The sequence below is a fragment of the Trachinotus anak genome, unplaced genomic scaffold (assembly GCF_046630095.1).
Source record: "Trachinotus anak isolate AG129_WGS33_773 ecotype Australia unplaced genomic scaffold, CSIRO_AGI_Tana_v1 ptg000032l, whole genome shotgun sequence".
In the NCBI taxonomy this organism is placed as follows: Eukaryota; Metazoa; Chordata; class Actinopteri; order Carangiformes; family Carangidae; genus Trachinotus; species Trachinotus anak.
This window is the reverse complement of record NW_027273883.1, coordinates 15,600,454-15,620,125: the sequence shown is the minus strand read 5'-3', so window position 1 is coordinate 15,620,125 and position 19,672 is coordinate 15,600,454. Positions and strand designations below refer to the sequence as shown.

Below are 19,672 nucleotides of genomic sequence, written 5' to 3'. Positions count from 1 at the left end.
TCATTAAAAGCAGCGCACCACTGGGGGAATAGGAAAATCAACATAGACAGTGCTGCTAATTTATGTATTCATCATTGTTGCTACATGGGAAGCTTTGTTTGTCACCGCTCCCCCATGCCCAATGAAGCTACTCACCAGGCTGATTAACTCTCAGGATTCACACCAACCAGCTGTTTATCGGAAATGGTTTTATTTAAATATAAATATGTGTACAAAGGTACAAGCAACGATAGCTCATTTTAGCAAATAAAATTCTTAATACATTATTAAAAGAATGAACAAACAAATGGTAATTAGTTGTGTTCCAAAAAAAAAAAAAAAAAAAAAGCATAGTAACTGCATTCAGTGATTGATGAACAACTTAGAGAAGAAAATCTGTGGACCCAAATAAATCAACCAAGATAGATACATATGTATATAAAGATACTTTACAATAGAGCAGCTTACACGCTGTACATTAAGGCTTATATAAAATATAAAAATAAAGACAAGCGATGATGTTTGCCTCTTCACTTTAAGTGACATTTGTTCTCTCATCAGGCTGCCTGGTAACAGCTTCTTAGACAAATGGCAGTACAGGCATTCATACTGAAACATCCAGGAAGAGGGATGCAACTGGGCCAGGTGCAGAAACCAATGTCTCAAACATGAAATGGACATGAATATAAACGCTGAAGATTTTCACTAGACACATCATTTGCATGCAACAGAGAGAAAGTATGGGCTCAGCCATTTGTACAGATACGTAGTGTTTCAGGGTAGTACTGTTTCTTGTAAACATGTTGAGACAATTTGATTGAGTTGTAAAACTTGAGAGTGTATGGTCCACATTAGGACTGCCTTACACGTCTTAACCCCACCTGAGCCTGCTGAAGATGCTGCATTCATTTTCAAGTTTATTTCAAGTTCAAGATTGCCACCAATTTTCCAAACCACCACTTTTGATTGTTCTGATAATACCCTATTCTTCATTTTACAATCGGAAAACACATCAGAAAACAGTACCAGGGAGAGGACTGCAGTATTCAGCCACAGCCCCTTGTTCTCCCCTATACAATTATCGCCATCTTTGGGTTTTCATGGCCTTGCCTTGTCCATCTTGGTACAACACACAATTAACATACAGTCCTTCCTTAGAATGAAGGGTAAAATACACATTCTCCTCCTCTTATCCAACGATAAGCAACACTGCTAAGTCCAACATGTTAGGGTTATAATCAGAAGAAGCTCAGGCCAGAAGTATTCCACCGGTGATTAAACTCTTCATACAGTACAGTGCCTGCAGCACTTGTTGGTCAGTCGTGCTAGCCTGTTGTGCAGAATAGTTTATGTCTGTCTCTGTGGATAGCTCAGTCTTTTGTTGATGATAGAGACACAAATGTGCTTAGAATTCCTTTCGCATGCCAACAAAACATCAAATGACAGACAAAAATAGGTTGTTCATATCTGTTTTTTTCCTCAAATATGTCTTAGCTTTTAATATCTTCTTTCGGAGTTATTTTAGAGGTCGAGTTGGACATTTAGTGTTGAAACAAAGTAGACTCTGGAATGCAGTTAAACAGCTACCCCAGTCGTTTTTGGCCACCCAAATTTAGGAGATGCGTTTGATTTATTTTCTTGTTGGCCCTTGCACTGACAGAATATCTCCACAGGTTTGGGTGGTCATCATGTACAGATAACCTGGTGAGGTATCACACTGTAATCATAAGTTTGACTTGAACATCACAATCTGCTGAATTCTCCAGCTCAGGAGCTTTACAGGTAGCAGTACTGTAGATCCTGCCATCTGTCACAACAGGTTGGTTATCCCATAACCTAAATCACATGACTCCCTCCAAATACTGTCCAAACATGTCCTTGAAGGACCGTCCAGGTAAAGAAAGTCTGTTCATGTTAGTCCAGCCACACATGTATGTGGAGGTGACAATAGTTAACTACTCATTGCTCCTGTACTCTTCTTTCTTCTTTTCTCCATTTCTTTTTGTCCAATCAGACATGAGTCTGCATACGTTGTGAGGGCCGGCCATAGTCAGACTGCTGGGAGGACACTTGTGAGGAGGCATAAGAGAAGCGAGATGAGCTGGACACCTTGCTGGCCTGATCTGATTGGTCGTACGCATCCACCTTCTCATAGGAAGCAGGCTTAACGTAGCTGGTGAAGGCGCGACCATAGGTAGCAGGTAGGTAAGCAGAGCCACTGTAGAGGGGGTCAGTGGGGTAGATGCTGGCTGGCTGGGCAGCTTGCTGCTGTTGGGCAGCTTGTTGCTGTTCATATGAGGTTCTGCCTGCTGTGGTGGTCGCGTATCGGTGGGAGAAGTCATAGATGCGAGGCTGTGAGCCATGCTGGCCGTACACGGGGCTGGGGGAGGGCAGCTGCGATGGAGTGTACACTGGTCGAGAGTTGGGCACATACTCAGAGAATCCACTGCTGCGGATGTGGCGGTCTTCATGGCCACGGACATTGTAGTAGCCATTGGTGGGGTCCTATACGAGGCAGAGAAAAAAAATGAATCGTGAACTTTACAGTTTCATGTATAAGGGATGAAAATAATGCTTCCTTGCTATTTTGAGAGAGTTTCTTCAAATAGGTGTTTTAAGTTTTACCTTGATGTCCGATCTTTCATCCTCCTCCTCTTCCAGAAGGTCGCTGTGTTCTGTGCGCGACGTCCCAGGAGACTCGCTGCTGTTTGGAGCCTGAGGGAAGACCAAGCATTTCTGAAGAATAACTAGGATGAACAAGATCTCACTTGAATAAGAACAAAATCAAGTCTGAGCGTTACGTTACAGTGTTAATGGGAATTTTCCCTAACCGGCAAAAGAGACATCTGGCATGAAGACATGAGAACCAAAGAAATTTACCATGGGCTCTTTGACGTCCTCCTCGTCATCATTGCCACGTGTAGCGTTGTGATCACTGTGAACAATCTGAACTCTGATGTCACTCTTGGAAAGACGAGTGCACCTTTTACCTGAGGGGATTGAAAAGTGTTTTACTTGACATTACCAGGCGAGACAATGACAATAGCACAAAAATTGAACAAACTGTTCAATTTTCAGCTTATGAATGAAAAAGACTTGAATCTATTTGATTTGAAGAATTGGCTGAGGACCCTCTTGCTCATACTAACCGTTGAGCTCACCTTTGCCTGTGTGCCTGCAGCAGAGGGAGACCAGAGTGATGACACAGATGAGCAGGACACAGCCTCCACCTACTGCTCCACCAACAATTATCAACATAGGCAAGGCTTCTGGAGCAAGAACAGAGAGAGAGAGAGAGAGAGAGAGAGAAGAAAAATGTAGGGGAGGGTGTGGGGGAAGATAGTTGTCAGGAGAAGGGGAGGGATGAAATGAGAGATAGTAAAGCATAAGTGTCATTGTCAGGAATTTGCAGATCAGAGCCAAAGGAAGAAATAGATCCATTCATTTGTCTTGCTAATCCCAGAAACATCAGCGCTTATATAAATTCATCTGCAGTGAGCCCAGGCCTGCTCACAGCTAGCATATGCTCGTGCGGGCAATCCGGCATCCCACAGCCTGGCTATTGTCTCTAATCTCTCCGAAAGAAGGGTAACAAGGCCTGACATGCAATGAAGCAATAGACAGTAATCTAATTAGAGATTCAAGGAGATGCCGCTGCCCATTTCTCTGGAGACCCCACTCTGCTAGGTTGATGTGAATTACTGGCGAGGACCTTTTTTTTTTTTTTTTTTTTGGTGTCTGCTGCAACAAAGGCTTCCAGTGTAGTAGTACTAGTGCCTTGAGTTTAAGATCACTTAAAGGGGCTGCAGCCTGAGATGATGAACTTGGCTCTGATTCAGTGATAGAGAATATGAGTCCGACCGCAAACACATGTGGCTTCCTCTAATTGACTTTTGTCCCCAATCAATATCTATGTTATGGGGCAAACATATTCATTAAAGGAACCATCTGCTGATTAAATCATATCGATTAGAGGACTATAATTAAGATAAGCACAAGACAGGGGCACTGCTTCCACCTAATCTGGCCCCCTTCACAGCAACTGAGAGTATCAATCTAACTTCTGTACAGGGATTATTACTTCTGTCAGTGTGTACCTTGCTCCTTTAATGTAACCAGGGCGGTGCCAGTGCCAAAGCGGTTCCAAGCGGTGCAGTTGTAGCGCAACTGGAAATCCTGTGCCAGAGTCTCTGATAGCACCAGAGAAGACACGACTCCATGGTCGCTGGTTACAGTCTGCACTGAGTAACGACCGGAGGAACCAGAGGACAGGCTCATGTCTCCAAAGGTCCACACCTGTGGAGAGGAGCAAGAGGACAGACAAGAGGGAGTCAGTCATTTTCCTGTGAAGAATTCCTTGTCGGTGAGCAAAGCAGAGTCCTGCGTGGCTGTTTATCCTTAGATCCAGGCCTGCCGCTGACTGAACACCAGTTTCTCTCTCTGTTCTGCTTTCTCTCTGCCGACCTCGAAGGTGCACCGTGGCTGACAGGCTCATGTTTAAGCTGCCTCCCACGTCTGCCCTGCAGGTGAGGCCTAAGGAGGGTTAGGTAGCTGCACTATGAAATAAGGCTCTTCTCTGCTGTCTCTAGCGCAGGGCCAGCAGGGCACCTGTCTCTCACTCCTCCTTACACCCTAATTATCCTCTCTCAGCCCAGCGTACGTTCAGCAGTTCAACAGGGTCAGCTGAGCGATGCCTCTTGGGCCGCTAATTGAATGTGGTTTGGTGGAAAACGGCATGAAGCCAGTCTCCCACAGCTCCCCCAACTCTACCATGTCTCCGGTCAATGTCTGTGCAATTACAGTTGTGAATATGTGTGCGGGTGTATTTGTTAGCACGTGCAGGTGGAGATGTGTTGGTGCAAAGGTGTGAAGGTGAGGTCAGGAGAAAAAGGTACACTGAGTGATTGCTCTCATGTGGGTGTGGCTAGGAGGAGTGTGCAAGCTCCCAAACATAAGTGAATGACACACAACACAAATACGAGCCTCACTTACGATCTTATCAGGTGGGGGGCTGCTTCCCACGCGGCACTCCAGCTTGCCCTTGGAGTGCTTTACAGCGTGCTGTGTGGCATCTGCTGTGATGATAGGTGGGCCTGATGTGAGGAAGAAAGAAAGAGAGAAGAAAAAAGAAAAGGGACATTGTGAAATACTGACCAAAACCAAATATCAATCTTAATGCTACATTCAACAGACTGTTTCAAACAGTAGAGCAACCTTGTACTGTCTGAAAAGAAGCCACTCACCATTAACGGTTAAAGTGACGTCTCTTTCTGCAACTCCAATCCGGGGTACGATGGCCTTGCAGGTGTATGTTCCAGCATCTTCCTGGGTAACAGCCTTAAGCTGCAAGGTGTTGCCATTACTGAGCACCTAGTGAGAGATCCAGAGAGACAAGTGAGAAGTGTGTGAGAGAGAGAAAGAACTAAAAAGAGCGAGAAAGAGCGAGGTGGTGGGGAGAAGAGGCAGACAAAGGAGACCGGGACCTTTATCAGTGGCCCACTCATTGTGGAGGCTGCACAGAGGTGGGCTGGCCATTGTAACAAATGCTGGTGGTTTGAGTTTAATTTCATTGTGAAGAGCTTTAATCACAGCATTAAGCACTCCAGCCACCGCTGAGTGACCGTGCTGCTGGGGAGATTGTTGTAATTAAACAGTGGGGACAGAACGGAGCGTACTATGGTGTGAGTGGGCCCTAGCCTTTGGAGCAGCTACCCTCACTCACTCCTTAGCTCATTGATCCTGTCATTCCATCAAGCTGTGATTAATCCATTTACCCCCCCCCCCCCCCCCCCCCCCCTTTCCACACAACCCCTCCTCTCACTCTTTCCAATTTTTTTTTTTTTTTTTTTTTTTTATTTCAACACACTTACAGGCTAACCCAATTAATCCATTACTCGTGGCTGTGTGAGGGACAGTGGCAGTGGGTGGATTAGAAAAATGTCTGCGCGTTTCCCTCAGAGGGGCTGAAAGCATTCCTTCTTTGAGATGACAGCATCGCTTATGCCATCCCACAGCATTCTTTACTGGGGGAGTTTTCTTCAGCATCGCCTCAGAAATTATATTAGTTGCCAGGAGAGAAGCTCCTATGGGATGTCCCCACTGATGGTGTGTGCACTGAAAGACTTTTACCAGGATGATGTGAGGCGAAGGTGGAAATTGACTTTGAGGAGATGGATACTCAAGAGCAGAGTCGGTCCTTCTTTTAATGTCTGAGAGGGAGAGATGCTGCTCTAAAAGTTGCTGTGCATGTTATAATTTTGTTATAAAACCACACCTTAGCTCACTTGTTGACTGATTGATTGATTGATCGATTGATTGCTTTAGAGCTATGACGGCATGGCATGTGCTTTGATGATGTTGAATGAATCTGTCAGTGGACAGACAGTTTTCTGCCAGAGGCTTTAGCCCTTAGGGAGCATGGTGAGAGGAGCTGTTGAAGATTCAGCCTGAAAAAGAATGTGTGTGGGAAAAGTGTGAGGGATTGATGCCTCAAGGCCATGTGTGAATGTTTCTCTCTGGAGGGATGGTGCTGAGGAATGGTGTTGAAGCTTTACCACTGAGATAAGGTGTTGACTAGTGTTTGGTGCCTTACCACGCTGGAGCCCTGCTTGGTCCAAGCCAGAGTCAGAGGAGGGTTTCCAGTCCATGCACAAGTAAAGGATGCATCCATCCCTATATCCACTGTCATTGGCTTTGGCTCTGACAGCAGTCTGGGGCCAACTAGGGTGAAACAGCACAGACAGCCAGATACAATCAATAAGAGACTGCTTTTAAAAATACCATATGCCTCTAAAAAAATCTCAGAATACGCAGTTTATCCACATTCTATACAGTGTTTGCCTCCAGTTAAACTCACATTGGACATCGACCAGGGTGCTGACATTGGTGCTGCCCACAGAGTTGGACACCTCGCAGGAGACAGGGTCTGTGAAGTAAGAGTAGTCCACTGTCACCTCAAGGCTGTCCCCATTTGCTTCAGAGATGGGAACTCCTCCTTTCGACCACCTGGGACAGATGAATAATCACATAACACGGTCGCATTAGTTCGGGGAAGGTACTTAGCCATGTGTGTCAAAGTGGCTATTAGCTGATTCACGGCTTGTGCCAATCACAATCAAATGCTGCCAATCAAGCAGCTCATTTCGCTCAGCGTATCTACTAAACACATGGCATCCTTGCACTGCTTTGCTTTGGTTTCTCCTCTACTCCAGATTGCATGTTTGCAGCTTATCGTATCTAGCTAAAAGATTATACTATGATATCTCAGGTGTTAATATCTGCTGGGTCTGTGTGCAAGAGAATAATTTTGAATAAATAGCAAATAGCAAAGGATGGATACCTGTATCCGGTGATTTCGGGATTGGCTGAAGCAGAGCAAATGAAGAGAACCTTGGCTCCCTCTGTCACAGTCTGAGGCTGAACTGATAGAGTCACTGAGGGAGGGTCTGTGAGGAGGAAAATTGTCGTGTTACTGACACAAATCTATTACACAGGACTTTGTTGGATTTAGTATAATCTATTTGCTACCATTCATCCCTTAACGGTGCAACAGAATAAGATGTGCTTTACAGATTTTCAGATACACTCTGCTACAATACTGTGATGGTGTTTTTTTTTGTTTTTTTTTAATAGGTGAGCTGATGCCGGGACACTCACGCTGGACGTTGATAGTGACCGATGTCTGTCGTCCAGCAGGGGCAGCTGGGTTAAGAACCCTGCAGGTGTAGGTGCGTCCAGAGTCGCTATCCTCGGGGATGATTGGAAGCATACTGACAGCCGTCTCCCTCTTCCCATCCTCCATCAGTGTCTGTAGGGTTGGGCAACAATACAGAGTGACTGTTAGATGTTGCTGGAAGTCGGGGGAAACAGTTTACAGAGTATACTTTTACAATGAGACATTACAATCTAGGAGAACTGAAAATCAGCTCAGTGTTGCACGAGCATGTCACATGCCATTTGTGAGCGCGCCACTTAGGAATATCTCTATGACATTGCAGGTCTTATTTTTTCATGTGTGAGGCATTTGCCATCCTGTTATTTGGCATGGCAGTTAAATCATATATTTTATGATGCAGCAGGGGATATTGTGCTGTTCCCACATTTCTGAGAGTGTTCCCCGTCAGCGCTCCTTGTTTGTCATCATCTTTTAAATCTATTTACTGCTCACAGGAATCAATACGCCTAAGTGAGGAAAGGTGTAGATTCTGAAGATGTGGCCCACTGCTGTCTCACTTTCTCCTTCTCTTCCTCACACACACACACACACACACACACAAAGAAAAAAAAAAAACGTGATGGCCAAGGTGCCTGTGTGTCTGTTTTTTAGGGTGGTGACAGTGAGGAAGAAGTGTCACACATCTTTGGAGAAGAGCAAGGACAAGCTGAGCCTTTTCCCTGGACAGCCAAATCAATGGAGCAGGCCTTTCACTTCCTCAGCCAGACACACAAAAAGCATTTTTATGCTACATCAAATCACATCACTCCCTGTCACCACCCTTCACTCGGACAAAGCGTTCTCCACCCCCCAGCCTCACTACCTAAAGTTGGAAATTCTCTTTGTTTTTCCACAAAACTATCTCACCATGTAACTCTGCATTCTTTTCTCTTTCCTTTCTCCACTGTTCCACCTCTCCTCTCCTCTCCTCTCTTTTCTTCTCTTCTCTTCTCTTCTCTTTTCCTCCCCTCTCCTCTCCTCTCTTCTCCTCTCCTCCCCCCTCCCCCCTCTAGTCCTCTTCCCTCCCTTCTCACTGCAGGATTTCGCTTCCTTAAATGTGGCGTTTAGCGTCGTTTAGCGTGGTCAGAGAGCATGAAAAATGTGACACTTTCCCAGCCGTGGCTGGCTTACGCTCCGGCACATCCCCATTGTGTTTCTGCATTGTTGTGGGTGATTTCTTCTCTGCAGAAGCTCTACTGTATGAAACACTCATGCCTGTCTGAGCTTTGGCATGCTCCAGTTATGCTGTAGTGTCGCTGCATTAGTGAGTGGAGGGAGGGGGGATGGAGGGTGGAGGGAGGGGGCTAGCGAGTGAGGAAGGGGGAGGCAGAAGAGGAGGGGAAGGAGTGGGGGGGTCAGGCATGAGTGAAAATGGGAGGGGGACTGCAGAGAGTGAGCGAACAAATCTTGTGAGAGAAGGGTGATGATAGAAAAAAAAATGGTGAGAGACCACCGAAGAAAGATGAGAAAAATAAAAAAGAGAAATGGAAGAGAAAGAGAGGGAGTATTATGCCCTAAGAGAAAATATTTCTGTTTTGAATAGCTTTGCATTTATTCCTGCCCGCTGTTATATTTTGTAATATTGTGTGTGGGTGTTAGTGATTGAATGATAATGCTGGGCAAAGATCTGTTCTCACTGTACCTTGGAATAAATTGCAGCCTCCATGACCTCTCCGTCTCTGTACCAGGTGATCTCAGCAGCAGGTTTGGCTCCTGAGGCTCTGCAGGTGAGGTTGTGTGGTGTGTAGGCCTTTAGACGTACAACAGGGCCGCCCTCCACCACAGGGTCTGAAGGAGGAACTGTAAAGCAGAACAAACATACCACTCAAAACAGAAGCAAAATAAAAAAAACTCATTGCAGCTCCAGGCCTGCACAGAGCCACAAAGAAGTCATAGTGATATTGAACTTGTTATTGCTTTTAGCTCAGTATCAATATGGCACAACAGCAAAAGAGGCAAACAATATCTTCTTATGGTCATGTATCTGTTTAACAAGGTGTAGTTTCAGGCAGAAGAAAAGACCAAGAACAGTTGTCATTTGGAAAAAAAAACTCACTCAACCTTATTTATTTCCTTTCTTGAGAGTAGCATTATTACTCCGTTTGCTCTTACTGTTGCAGAGTGATGTTTCAACTGAATTGCTTATTTGTTCATTTATTTGCATGGTTTTGCACGCACCACTGGCAAGCCAAGCGTGCCACCCCTGATGAAGGCGTCTATCTCCCCAACCAATAAGAGAAGGCGTAAACATGGGGTTTGTGCTGGCCTTTCTCGCTCCCTCCACCGAACCAATTTCACTGTGTGTATCTGAATTGTCAGAGGTCCTTCCGCTGCCGCGGCACGGACACTAATGGAATCCGAGTGCTAGGTGATTTTAATTTCAATGCCGATTCCCCTGACTGCACTCCCGCCGTTGACTCCTTTGACTGTGCAGGATTGCTTTGGTCTCATCTGGCCACATTGATTTACACACACACACACACACACACACACACACACACACACACATGTGCACAAACATACAAATGCAGAGAAAAAGCCCACTTCTCTCTTTAACACTCCTCATATCCCCATATAAAGATGAATCACAGATTCCTGATCCATGCAGCTGATTTTATTACGTTTATGTTTATTTATGTTTATGAAAATGTTTGATGAAATGCTGACAGTGTCCATGAACCAGCAGCCTCTCAGAGCACATTTCATGTAGAAGTCAAGGCAACTTTCTTTGCAGCCTGCTCACAAACATCTTTCCGACTGTGTGTGGGCATGTGAAGACCACACTGCTTTGTGCTGCTCTCTGCAGCTCTGACAGTGACACTAGACACACAGATGTAGGCTGATGCTCAGGGGTGAGCTCTTTGAATCCAATCATTTAGCTGAAATGTTCCTACATTCAGCTTGTGATCGCAATCTACTCGCCTTTCCATGGCAACCTATCTGTGCTGCTCATCACCCTGCCTCAATGAACTCAGAACACACACCTTAATGGCAACAGATAGATTCAAGGACTCAGATGGTCTCTATGGTGAAAGCTCTGCGCATCGTGTTGTGGCAGAAGTTGTAACATCATAATTGTTCCCTCTGAGTTTTCCCCTCACTCTTTGTAACACTTGTAGGTGAACACACGCACAAATGACAGGACTAATTAATGGAGTGATATTCCTTTGAATGCCACCAGATGCCAGTAGTGCTTTGCTGATTCCAATTCCCACAAGACCTGGCCCTTCTTCACCCCCTCCTCCTTCTCAACAACCGCCCACCCCTCCAAACCACCCCCACCCCCACCTCTGAACGTCTGTGTGAAGAAGTAGATCACTCACATCATGTTAATGTAAAAACTGCCTTGCGGTTGACAAATGTTGTGGCTCACTGTAAAATGTGCTAACTGTGCAGACCCTGACTTTCAAGCGACTACGCAAGTCATTTGTGACTGCAGCAATCACATTATCCTAGACGTCCACAGTCTTGATTATCGCTACTGAGAGGAGAGGGGTTTCCTTTTTTTTTCTAGCTCAGTCTCTTGGCTGAGCCTTGCTTGGTTTGAATTATGCTTTCCGGACATGATTTTTACCAGATTTACAGCGGGGTTATCTTTGAGTGGTGATAAGAAATTATCCTATGAATTGCAAATCACTTGAAGATTATTTCGATGCAGTTTTTTATTGATTTGTCTGTGTTAAGTTGTGTTTTGAAAAAGATAATTTTTTGTGTATTATGCATTCCTCAATTGTATATTTGTCTACACGCTTCTGTATTTAGTGATGAAGACACTCCCGTGATTGTTCCCAAGCGCTGCCAGCCCGCAGGCCTTGGCACCAGGGCTGGCTGTGGGGATCATGTATGAGCTGTGTATCTTACCTAGTACAGTGAGCTTGGCACGGTGGGAGCGCAGTCCCGCCTGTGTAGCCTGACACTCATACACCGCGTCATCCGCCAACTCTGCCGAATCGATCAGCAAGCTGTGCTCGCCTGATAGCGGGTCGCCCATTAAGGAATACCGCGTCCAGCCTGCGTGAAGCCAGCATAGAGAATAGAGTCAGAGACAAACAAGCCAACCAACAACAAACACATAATGAAAGGACTATAAAATGAACAGACTTATGCCTTGAACAAAGGCGAGGGAAACGTGGCAAGGCTCTTTAAGACACAAATGAAAGCAGGCAGCACCTCACTGCGCCAGGCATTGAGCTGTAGTGTTAGCAAAGCAGCATGAGGCTGGAAATGCAACACGTGAGAGGGTTGCTGCATGAGGAGTCTGTCCTTTAAACACAGACACAATAAAGATGGGGTGGCTAAGGTCAAGAGGAAGCTTCACCACCTTCTCTCTAGTCTGCCACACATTTAAATGTCAGCGCGTGACAAAAGCCAATTGATTATCCACCTTCCTACAAGACCCTTAAAATGCTAAACAACAAATTAAAGTTTGGTGTGTGCAGCAGTAGCCGACCTGTCTGCAGTACATTGTTCTCTCGCAATTCATTTGTGTAAAACCTCAGCGGTTGACAGAGAGACTTGGTCTCTAATGAGACCTGGCATTGATCTTGGTGTAACAGACAGAGACAGGGAGAGCAATAAACACACAGAAAGCAGTGGAGAAAGAGAGACAGATATAAGAGGTCAGTGGTAATACCTGGTAGGTCTCTCTCTCCGCCCAGTGCAAGGCCATCTTTGGTCCACTGTACCATTCCCCGGTAACCCACAATGACACAAGGTAGAGTCACTGACTGACCAGACACAACCACCTGGTCCTGGGGCTGCTGGGAGAAGTAGGCTGCTTGGGTGGCTGCTAGAAGAAAAGAGAAAAAGCACAATGTGAATATCATATCTCCTAGAATTCACATTTTCCATGATGGTAGATTTATACTGAAATTCACAAAACAGCTATAAAATATATAGGTATGCAGGAGCACTGCTAATGGCACTTCAGAGAGTGTAATGGCAGTAGGTTTCTGCAGTGCCAGCAGAGATGTAGCATGAGGAAAGTGAAACTTGCACTGTAAGGGGTGTGAAAAAAAATATGTATGAAGGAGAGCAGACTCTGGTGAACTGGTCTGCTCACTGTACTCTTTTCATGGCACTTGCTGAGAGAATTGTCAAGGCTGACGTGTGAAAATATATTTTTTTTTCCCCCAAGAAATGTAGCTTCTAAGAGGAAGAGTCAGCTGTGCCTCATAACTTATTTAACTCTTTCCCGAGACCATATGGTTGTACGCTCGCTGACATGAAGCAAACACACTTCTGGGGAGAAAAATCTGCCACTCTTTCAGTGTGCTTTTTTGTAAAAATGGATGTTAAACAATCAAAACTCCATTAAAGTTCCCCTGGGACCCATCCGTTTGAGCCTGCTGAAAGTCAGCGGAGACACCTGCCGCTGCTGCGCTGCTGTGTTTAAGTATGGCACACAGTCTCTCCGGATTGGCTGGCCTGCCTTCACACGCATACAGAAACACAGCATGAATACGGATCCACGGTTCCAAGTGTTTGTGCCACTATGCTAAAGATTGAGCATTACAAACCCTACTGGTAGGGGAAGATGGCAGCACTCCAGAGGTAACTAATCCACAGAGGAAGGTAGGAGGAAAGAGAGAGAGGCAGTTGGTTGGTTATCTAAGTGGGGTGTCTGTGTGAGTCGGGCAGAAGACTTAAAAAAAAAAAAGCTTTCCTTCATTCTTCTTCTCTCTTTCTTTGTTGCTCAGTGGAGAATGGAAGGGAAGGGGGACAGAGGAAGATAAAGAGGGTTCTATTCAGACACTGCTAAGCCCCCCCTGAACTGCTTCTCTTGGTGGGAGTGCTTAAACAGACAGGGTTGCCCCCCCCCTCCCGGCGAAGAAAGCTGCTGAAAGGAGGGCAACATACGGCGGCCAGAGACGCGCTATTGTCCCCTTGTCCCTCTCTTTTAATAGGCCTCTTCATTTCCAATCAATCCTGCTAAATGCAAGTTTAATAGCTTTTCAATAGCAGCTTTTCCCCCCAGAGGGTAGCTGGGATTTTCTCTCCCTCTCTCACCCCTTTTCTTTTTTCCACGTCTCTTCCCCATCTTTCTCTCTCCATTCTCTCTAGTTTTTTCTTTCTTTTTTGAAAGGGGGGGGGCCTCCGAGGTTGTTGGCAGTGTTTATTCCGCACTCAATTATCCACTTCATCTCGGGCTGCACCATGGACTGAACCCTGCCCCTCGCCTCCCCTCTCCTCTCCCGTTGCACCCCTCCTGCCTCCGTCACCCCACAGCACAATTACAGCCGCCAAACAGTGAGCTCATCAGGAACGTGAGTTCTCCACGGCTCAGGCTGCTGTGGTTCTCAACAACTGCCTCGAAAAAAACCCATTTTCACATTTTCACCCCTTCTCTCTCACTCTCCATCTGGGCCAAAAGAGGTGTTAATAGATAGCTGAGCGGAGAAAAGATCAGAGAACAATGCATGTTAGCTCACCAATGATGTCTCCCTGTACATCATTTTACCAAGGTGTTTGAAAAGCCTATTGAGCTGTGGGTGCAAACAGGTAGACTGTATGTGTCACACACTGTGGATCAAAAGAGGCCAATTTGAGAGCGTCAATGAGAAGTGAAACGTCTTCTTGCTCAGGCTATTAGGCGTTTAGCGAAGGCTGGCATTTTCCCGTCATACCTTCGAAAATGCTGTTTTTACAGTCTGCCTGCCTGTCTCTAACATCCTGCTTTTCTGAGCTATTGAGTGTTTTCATATGCCTCCTCTTGCAGAGCGAGTTAGGGATTTTCCTCTTTGTACTCGCAACAGTACAAACATTGATTGCAATTAAGTATCTTGCCCAGAGTATCTAAATGTTTACAATAGGTAATAATTCACTGCATTGGTTGATTGTTTAGATGGATTAGATGCATTGAATTGTTTTTTTATACTCCTCCCACATGCAATTTCTCATGCTCGCATATGGCAATTAACACCATGCATGCACACACATACATATGCCGCCGTACACATGTAGAGTACAGAGTATGTATTATGGTGAATGTCTTCACACCATATGAGTGATTCATTGCTCTCCAGATCCCTTATTGAAAATGCTCAACAGAACATCTCGACTGGCTAATGACTCATGCCAGATTCCTTTAATTCCTCCTTGCTGAATTAGACAATTCTTTGACGGTGTATTAGCAGCTTAATTACATGAATACATTTCTGACGGGAAGAGAGGGAGGAACAGAACCAGGCAAAGAAACGGTGGAGGAGAGGCAGTCAGAAGAAGTATTGAGCTGTGGGTGTGAAGAGGCTTGTTCTCAGTGTGTTATGGTGTCACGTACACGCATGCATGTACACAAACACACGCACAGCTTTTGGTGTTTTTCGCCCGACTCAAAATGAGGAGCTTGTCTCTTGGCTGCAATTGAATCAAATTTGAAAAGAAAGATTTGAAACCCTTTTGAAATCCCAACATTCCTGCAGTGGATGTGAGTTTATTCAGCATGTCTTCTTGAATGTTATGCAGGTAAATACTTACAGTGTGCATTAGTTGTACCACATGTGGTGAGCTTAATGTTGCTTTAAATGCAGTTCAAAATTACATTTATAAGTCCCGATCACAAAAACTACAACATTTAGTGTGTTTCTTACCTTGCTGTGTGTGTGTGTGTGTGTGTGTGTGTGTGTGCTTTTCCATCCCCCCAGTAACAAGGTCAAAACACATTTGGCCTGATACATTTTAATCCGGATTTCTCAAAATGGAATATCATTTCACGCCGCTGGATGCACATGGGGCTAAGTTTATGTGTGTGTGCGTTTCTGCCCAACTGTGTGAGCTCAGGGCGCAAGTGTGTGTTTGCTTATCTCAAAATGTGTTATGTATGTTTATGTCTGCGTGTATGTGTGTGCATCTGAATGTCTGAAGGAGCGTGGAGGGTGGGGCAGTGTTAATAGGGAAAGCAACTTGTCAGGCACTGGAGGGCACATTTAGCAGTTACTTTGACACAGTGACTTTGCTGTTTCTGTCACATGGTCGGTGTTAAGTGCAAAACCAGCCTCTCTGACTTGGACACAACCTATTAAAGAGCTTTGCGTCGACCCCGGTGCTGCCTACACTCTCCCTCCTTCATCTGAACTGATAGAGATACATTCACATCAGGAAGGATCAGGAAGATATAGACAGATGTCAGCAATGATCCGTCCGCCACTGGATATCTGCCTTGATAGAATTAGATTGAACCAGTCACTCTGTGTGTGTGTGTGTGTGTGTGTGTAAGCTATGGCCATGATGCTAAAGACTGAGAAAGATAATGGCACTGCAGCTGACCTTTAGATAAAATGTGACTCTCTCTCACACACACACACACACACACAGTACAGTGCATTTACTACCAAGTCAACACAACTGTAATCTGTGATGGCATTTTGGTAATCTGACAAAAAAAAGAAAAAAAAGGAAAAAAAAAGAAAAACGTTCCAGGCCATAAGTCAATTTAACACAGCATTCAGAAAGTCAAGTCCTTCAAATAAAACATAAAATAACATCAGACTCTCTTGTTTGTAACAGCTCAGGCGAAGCACTCTGTCCATTTCCCGTGTTTTTACAATGACACTCAACTGCATATGTTCATTTACTCTAAGAGGCTCCAAGCTGCGTTCGCAAAGAGTCCCTATTTTAGTCCCGATTTTATTCCATGCCCTCATTCCCATCCAGTGCAAAGAGTGCAACATCCAGTCCTGTGGGCTCTATAAATGTAAGTGCTCTCAACTTGACTGGGCAATTTGCTCCGTGCAGTAATAATTCAAAATGTTAAAAAATAGTGCCCGATATCTACTTGCATTTTTGCCCCAAAGGTGAAGGCAGAACCCTGGTGTTAGATTTCCACAGTAAGAGCCAGAGAAGAGAAAATGAGGAAGAGAAACAGACAAAAAAAAATTTAAAAAAAAACCCAAAAAACTCCAGCACAAAACAGGGCAATTGGCAAAAAAGTGTCAAGCTTGGAATAAACAACCCCTCTCCCCAAATGCCATCCATTGTGCCTTGTCTAGATAAGGCTTCTAAATCGGGCTGGAAAATGCAAGCTCCATTTCTCTCTGTATGGAATTATTATCCCTTTGTTTTGAGTCAGGCTCTTTTGTCTTTCTCTTCCTGTGTGTGTGCTTGTGTGAATGCGCGTGTATACAAACAGACATTACTGCTGAGGTAGCTGAACCAAAGAGTGTGTCCCAAAGGGGACCCTGCACCCATCTCATGTTTGATCTGGCTACTAAGCTCATTACCATGACTCCTACAGAACTTCTGAGGGCTTGAAGGGTGGGGGTAACAGCAAATACCACCCACCAACTTGTGGCACCCAACACATGCACTACATGTGTGAGCACCCCTGTTTTTCTTCCACTTGGACCGTTGCAAACAGCTTCTGCTTGTGCCTCTGCAGATGGCCTCCTCTCTCATACCTTAATGCAGCCAGGCCTCTCTTCAATCCTTTCTCTCCCACGTTGCATTCCAGCTGCACTCCCACCCACCAACTCTCACTATCTTTTCTCCCATTCTACGTTTTTGTGCCCAAATTGCAGTCTAACAGCTTTTTAAGAGCTGTTTTGCTGGAGTTTAATCCTCCAAGCCTCCCCTTTCAGCCTTTATTCCATTGTGGAAATCTTGGCTCAGACATAGACCCTTTTTAGAGAGTGGACCTGCTCATCCAGACACCCCCCCCCTCCCTTGCTGCTTTGCTGATACCCCCACCCAGGGCATTCTCCTCTATTCCTGCATCGCTCTGCAATCCAGCCCCATCCTCTCATTCCTCTGTTTATCACTCATATGTCTACAGTCAGTGAGCCATGATCCCTGAAATCAATGCCTAGCAGGCCCCCTTTGAGAGTTATATAAGGTGTTACTAATTGTTGATTTGCTTTCTCCATGGCTCTTTCTGCCATCACTCTGCTTTTCCAGACTCCGTGTCAGCTGTCATCTCTTGCCAGCCTCTCCCTTGCACTTTCTCTCCCCATCTCTTCCTCTCCTCCTATCCTGTATCCCATGTCCCCTTTCTCTCGCTCTCTGCATCCCCGGTGTGAAAATCACAGGGGTTTGTGTCAGCTTGTCAACACAACACTCAAGAAAGCAGGGTAGGGGGAAAAACAGAAGAAAAAAAAAAAGAAGAAAAGAGCCACTACATGTTAGAAAGACCGGAAAAACTGAGGTAAGGTAAAAATGGAAAAAGTGGGCTCCTGTCAGCTTCCAATTGCAAAGGAGCGGGCCTGAGAGGGGATTGATGGAACGCTGTAATCAGTCTGTCTCCAAGGCTGTCACCACAAGGTTTTTCTCTGCTGGAATAGGGCACCGCTCACATCAGGGCAGCAGTGAGGCTGATCGCATGGTCGAGCAGCGGCAGAGTTTCTCCCTGAGTACGTGCTACAACAGATGCAGTGGATAGAGTAATAGAGTGGTGTGCATACAAGGAGAGGAATAGGGGAGGGGAAAAAAGGAGGAGGCTGGAGGGAGGGGGCAGGAGTGGGGTGTGGGGGACCAAGAGTGCTGATGTGACATAGTCGGTGTGCGAGTGTATGTGAATGGTTCGCGCACTCACTGTGCTGCAGTGCCCGACAATGTGCCATAAATACACTCATTCTTGTAGTGTCTTCTCACACTTGCCGCTCACACACACACACACACACACACACACACACACACACATAGACGCACACTCGCTGTCACAGTCCCATATCTTTAGGGTTTTTAGTGGGCAGAAGCATCTCTCTGAGTATAATTCTAGCACAGCTTTTAAACAGCTCCCCCACTCAGAAGCCAAGAGCCAAAGAGCTGAGAGCTGACTCCATGTAGACAGATAGCAAGTGACTGGCTGGCTGGCAGGAGGACAGGAAATAAAAAGCCATATAAAAAAAAAAAAAAAGATAGAAAAGAGGAGGGAGTCAGTGGTGGCGGTATGAAATTGTCTGTACACATCAGCCAGCAGTGTTGACAAGATGTTGATTGAGCTAGTCTTGTCATTTCGTTCCTGCTTACCCCCTGGTGTTTTAACTGCAAGACAGCTGCTGGCTGGATCTGTGTCACAGTTCCAGCCCTTTTCTGCCCCCCTCTCCTCCACCACCACCCCTCTCTGCTTCTCCCGCTCTTGCTTTTTCTTTCTGCCTCTGTATCCCAATTTCCCTCTCTGGCTCCCTCCCCCTCTTTCAGCAGTGTTTGGATGGAAGGGCTTTCAGTATAATTTACTGTGCTTTTAAATCATTAACTTCTTGTGCTGTTTGCAAAAGCCCTGGTTTAGTGTGTGCATAACAGCTGACGCGGTGGATGAAACAGTAATGGGACGCAACATGTGACAGAGAGGCAACTCAAAGATGGGACCTGGATAAAAAAAACTTGAAACTCCCCAGATGCAGACATGACAAGTAAACAAAACAAATAAATATATAAATATATAATAAATAATAGCTTATAAATCCATAAAACAATAACGAGATAATGTTAAAATTGCCCCCATCTCTTGCTTTTTCTAAAAGGCAGTGGAAATGAAAACAAAGGAATTCTCTACATAGATTCTGTGCTGGGACTCTGGGTCTAATGCCCTGGGGTGTCAATTAATTTAGTCTAGGGATTTGCGGCCTACTCTTCCTAATTGAGCCCAGTGGAGACCCCCTTGGCTCTTCACGATAGGAAGTAGTGCGTTTCATAATTAATACTTTTTTTTCCTCTATTATTATTATTTTTTAATGAGGGTGGTAATGTTGTAAATGTATGCATCTCATTAGAGTAAAAGGGCCATCTATGCTATTGTTCACTTCTGCAGTGTTTGCTGCTGGTGAGATGAATGCAAGAGAGAAGCTCATTCAGAAGGAGCGATGGCACATTGAAGTCAGAGCTGTCCTTTTGTGTGTGTTTGAATATAAAACACAGCTAGCTCAATGAGAGTCTCATTAGTGTTGCTTAATATGTGTGCTTTTTAAAGCTTAGAGGTTAATGCCCGACTTGCCTCCATTTCACTGGAGCTCTCTTTAATTTGATGCATAATTCTTTTTTGTCAGC

General features: G+C 45.2%; 1 protein-coding gene across 3 annotated transcripts in view; it reads right to left on the bottom strand.

The window, feature by feature from the left end:
- Positions 1-173: 173 nt before the first annotated feature.
- kirrel3l (kirre like nephrin family adhesion molecule 3, like) overlaps positions 174-19,672 on the bottom strand; it is a 33,662-nt gene continuing 14,163 nt past the window's right edge. The window contains exons 2-15 of one of the 3 annotated variants that reach the window (XM_071470669.1): positions 12,327-12,482; positions 11,555-11,704; positions 9,336-9,493; positions 7,636-7,786; positions 7,319-7,424; positions 6,836-6,984; positions 6,572-6,699; positions 5,223-5,349; positions 4,972-5,072; positions 4,077-4,275; positions 3,129-3,248; positions 2,860-2,969; positions 2,605-2,694; positions 174-2,484 (exon numbers count right to left, since the gene is read on the bottom strand). In XM_071470669.1, the coding sequence (XP_071326770.1) occupies positions 1,990-2,484; positions 2,605-2,694; positions 2,860-2,969; positions 3,129-3,248; positions 4,077-4,275; positions 4,972-5,072; positions 5,223-5,349; positions 6,572-6,699; positions 6,836-6,984; positions 7,319-7,424; positions 7,636-7,786; positions 9,336-9,493; positions 11,555-11,704; positions 12,327-12,482 (2,240 nt within the window). In that variant the 3' untranslated portion in view covers positions 174-1,989. The remainder of the gene's footprint in view (positions 2,485-2,604; positions 2,695-2,859; positions 2,970-3,128; positions 3,249-4,076; positions 4,276-4,971; positions 5,073-5,222; positions 5,350-6,571; positions 6,700-6,835; positions 6,985-7,318; positions 7,425-7,635; positions 7,787-9,335; positions 9,494-11,554; positions 11,705-12,326; positions 12,483-19,672) is intronic. The other 2 variants (XM_071470671.1, XM_071470670.1) reach the window with 2 other exon arrangements.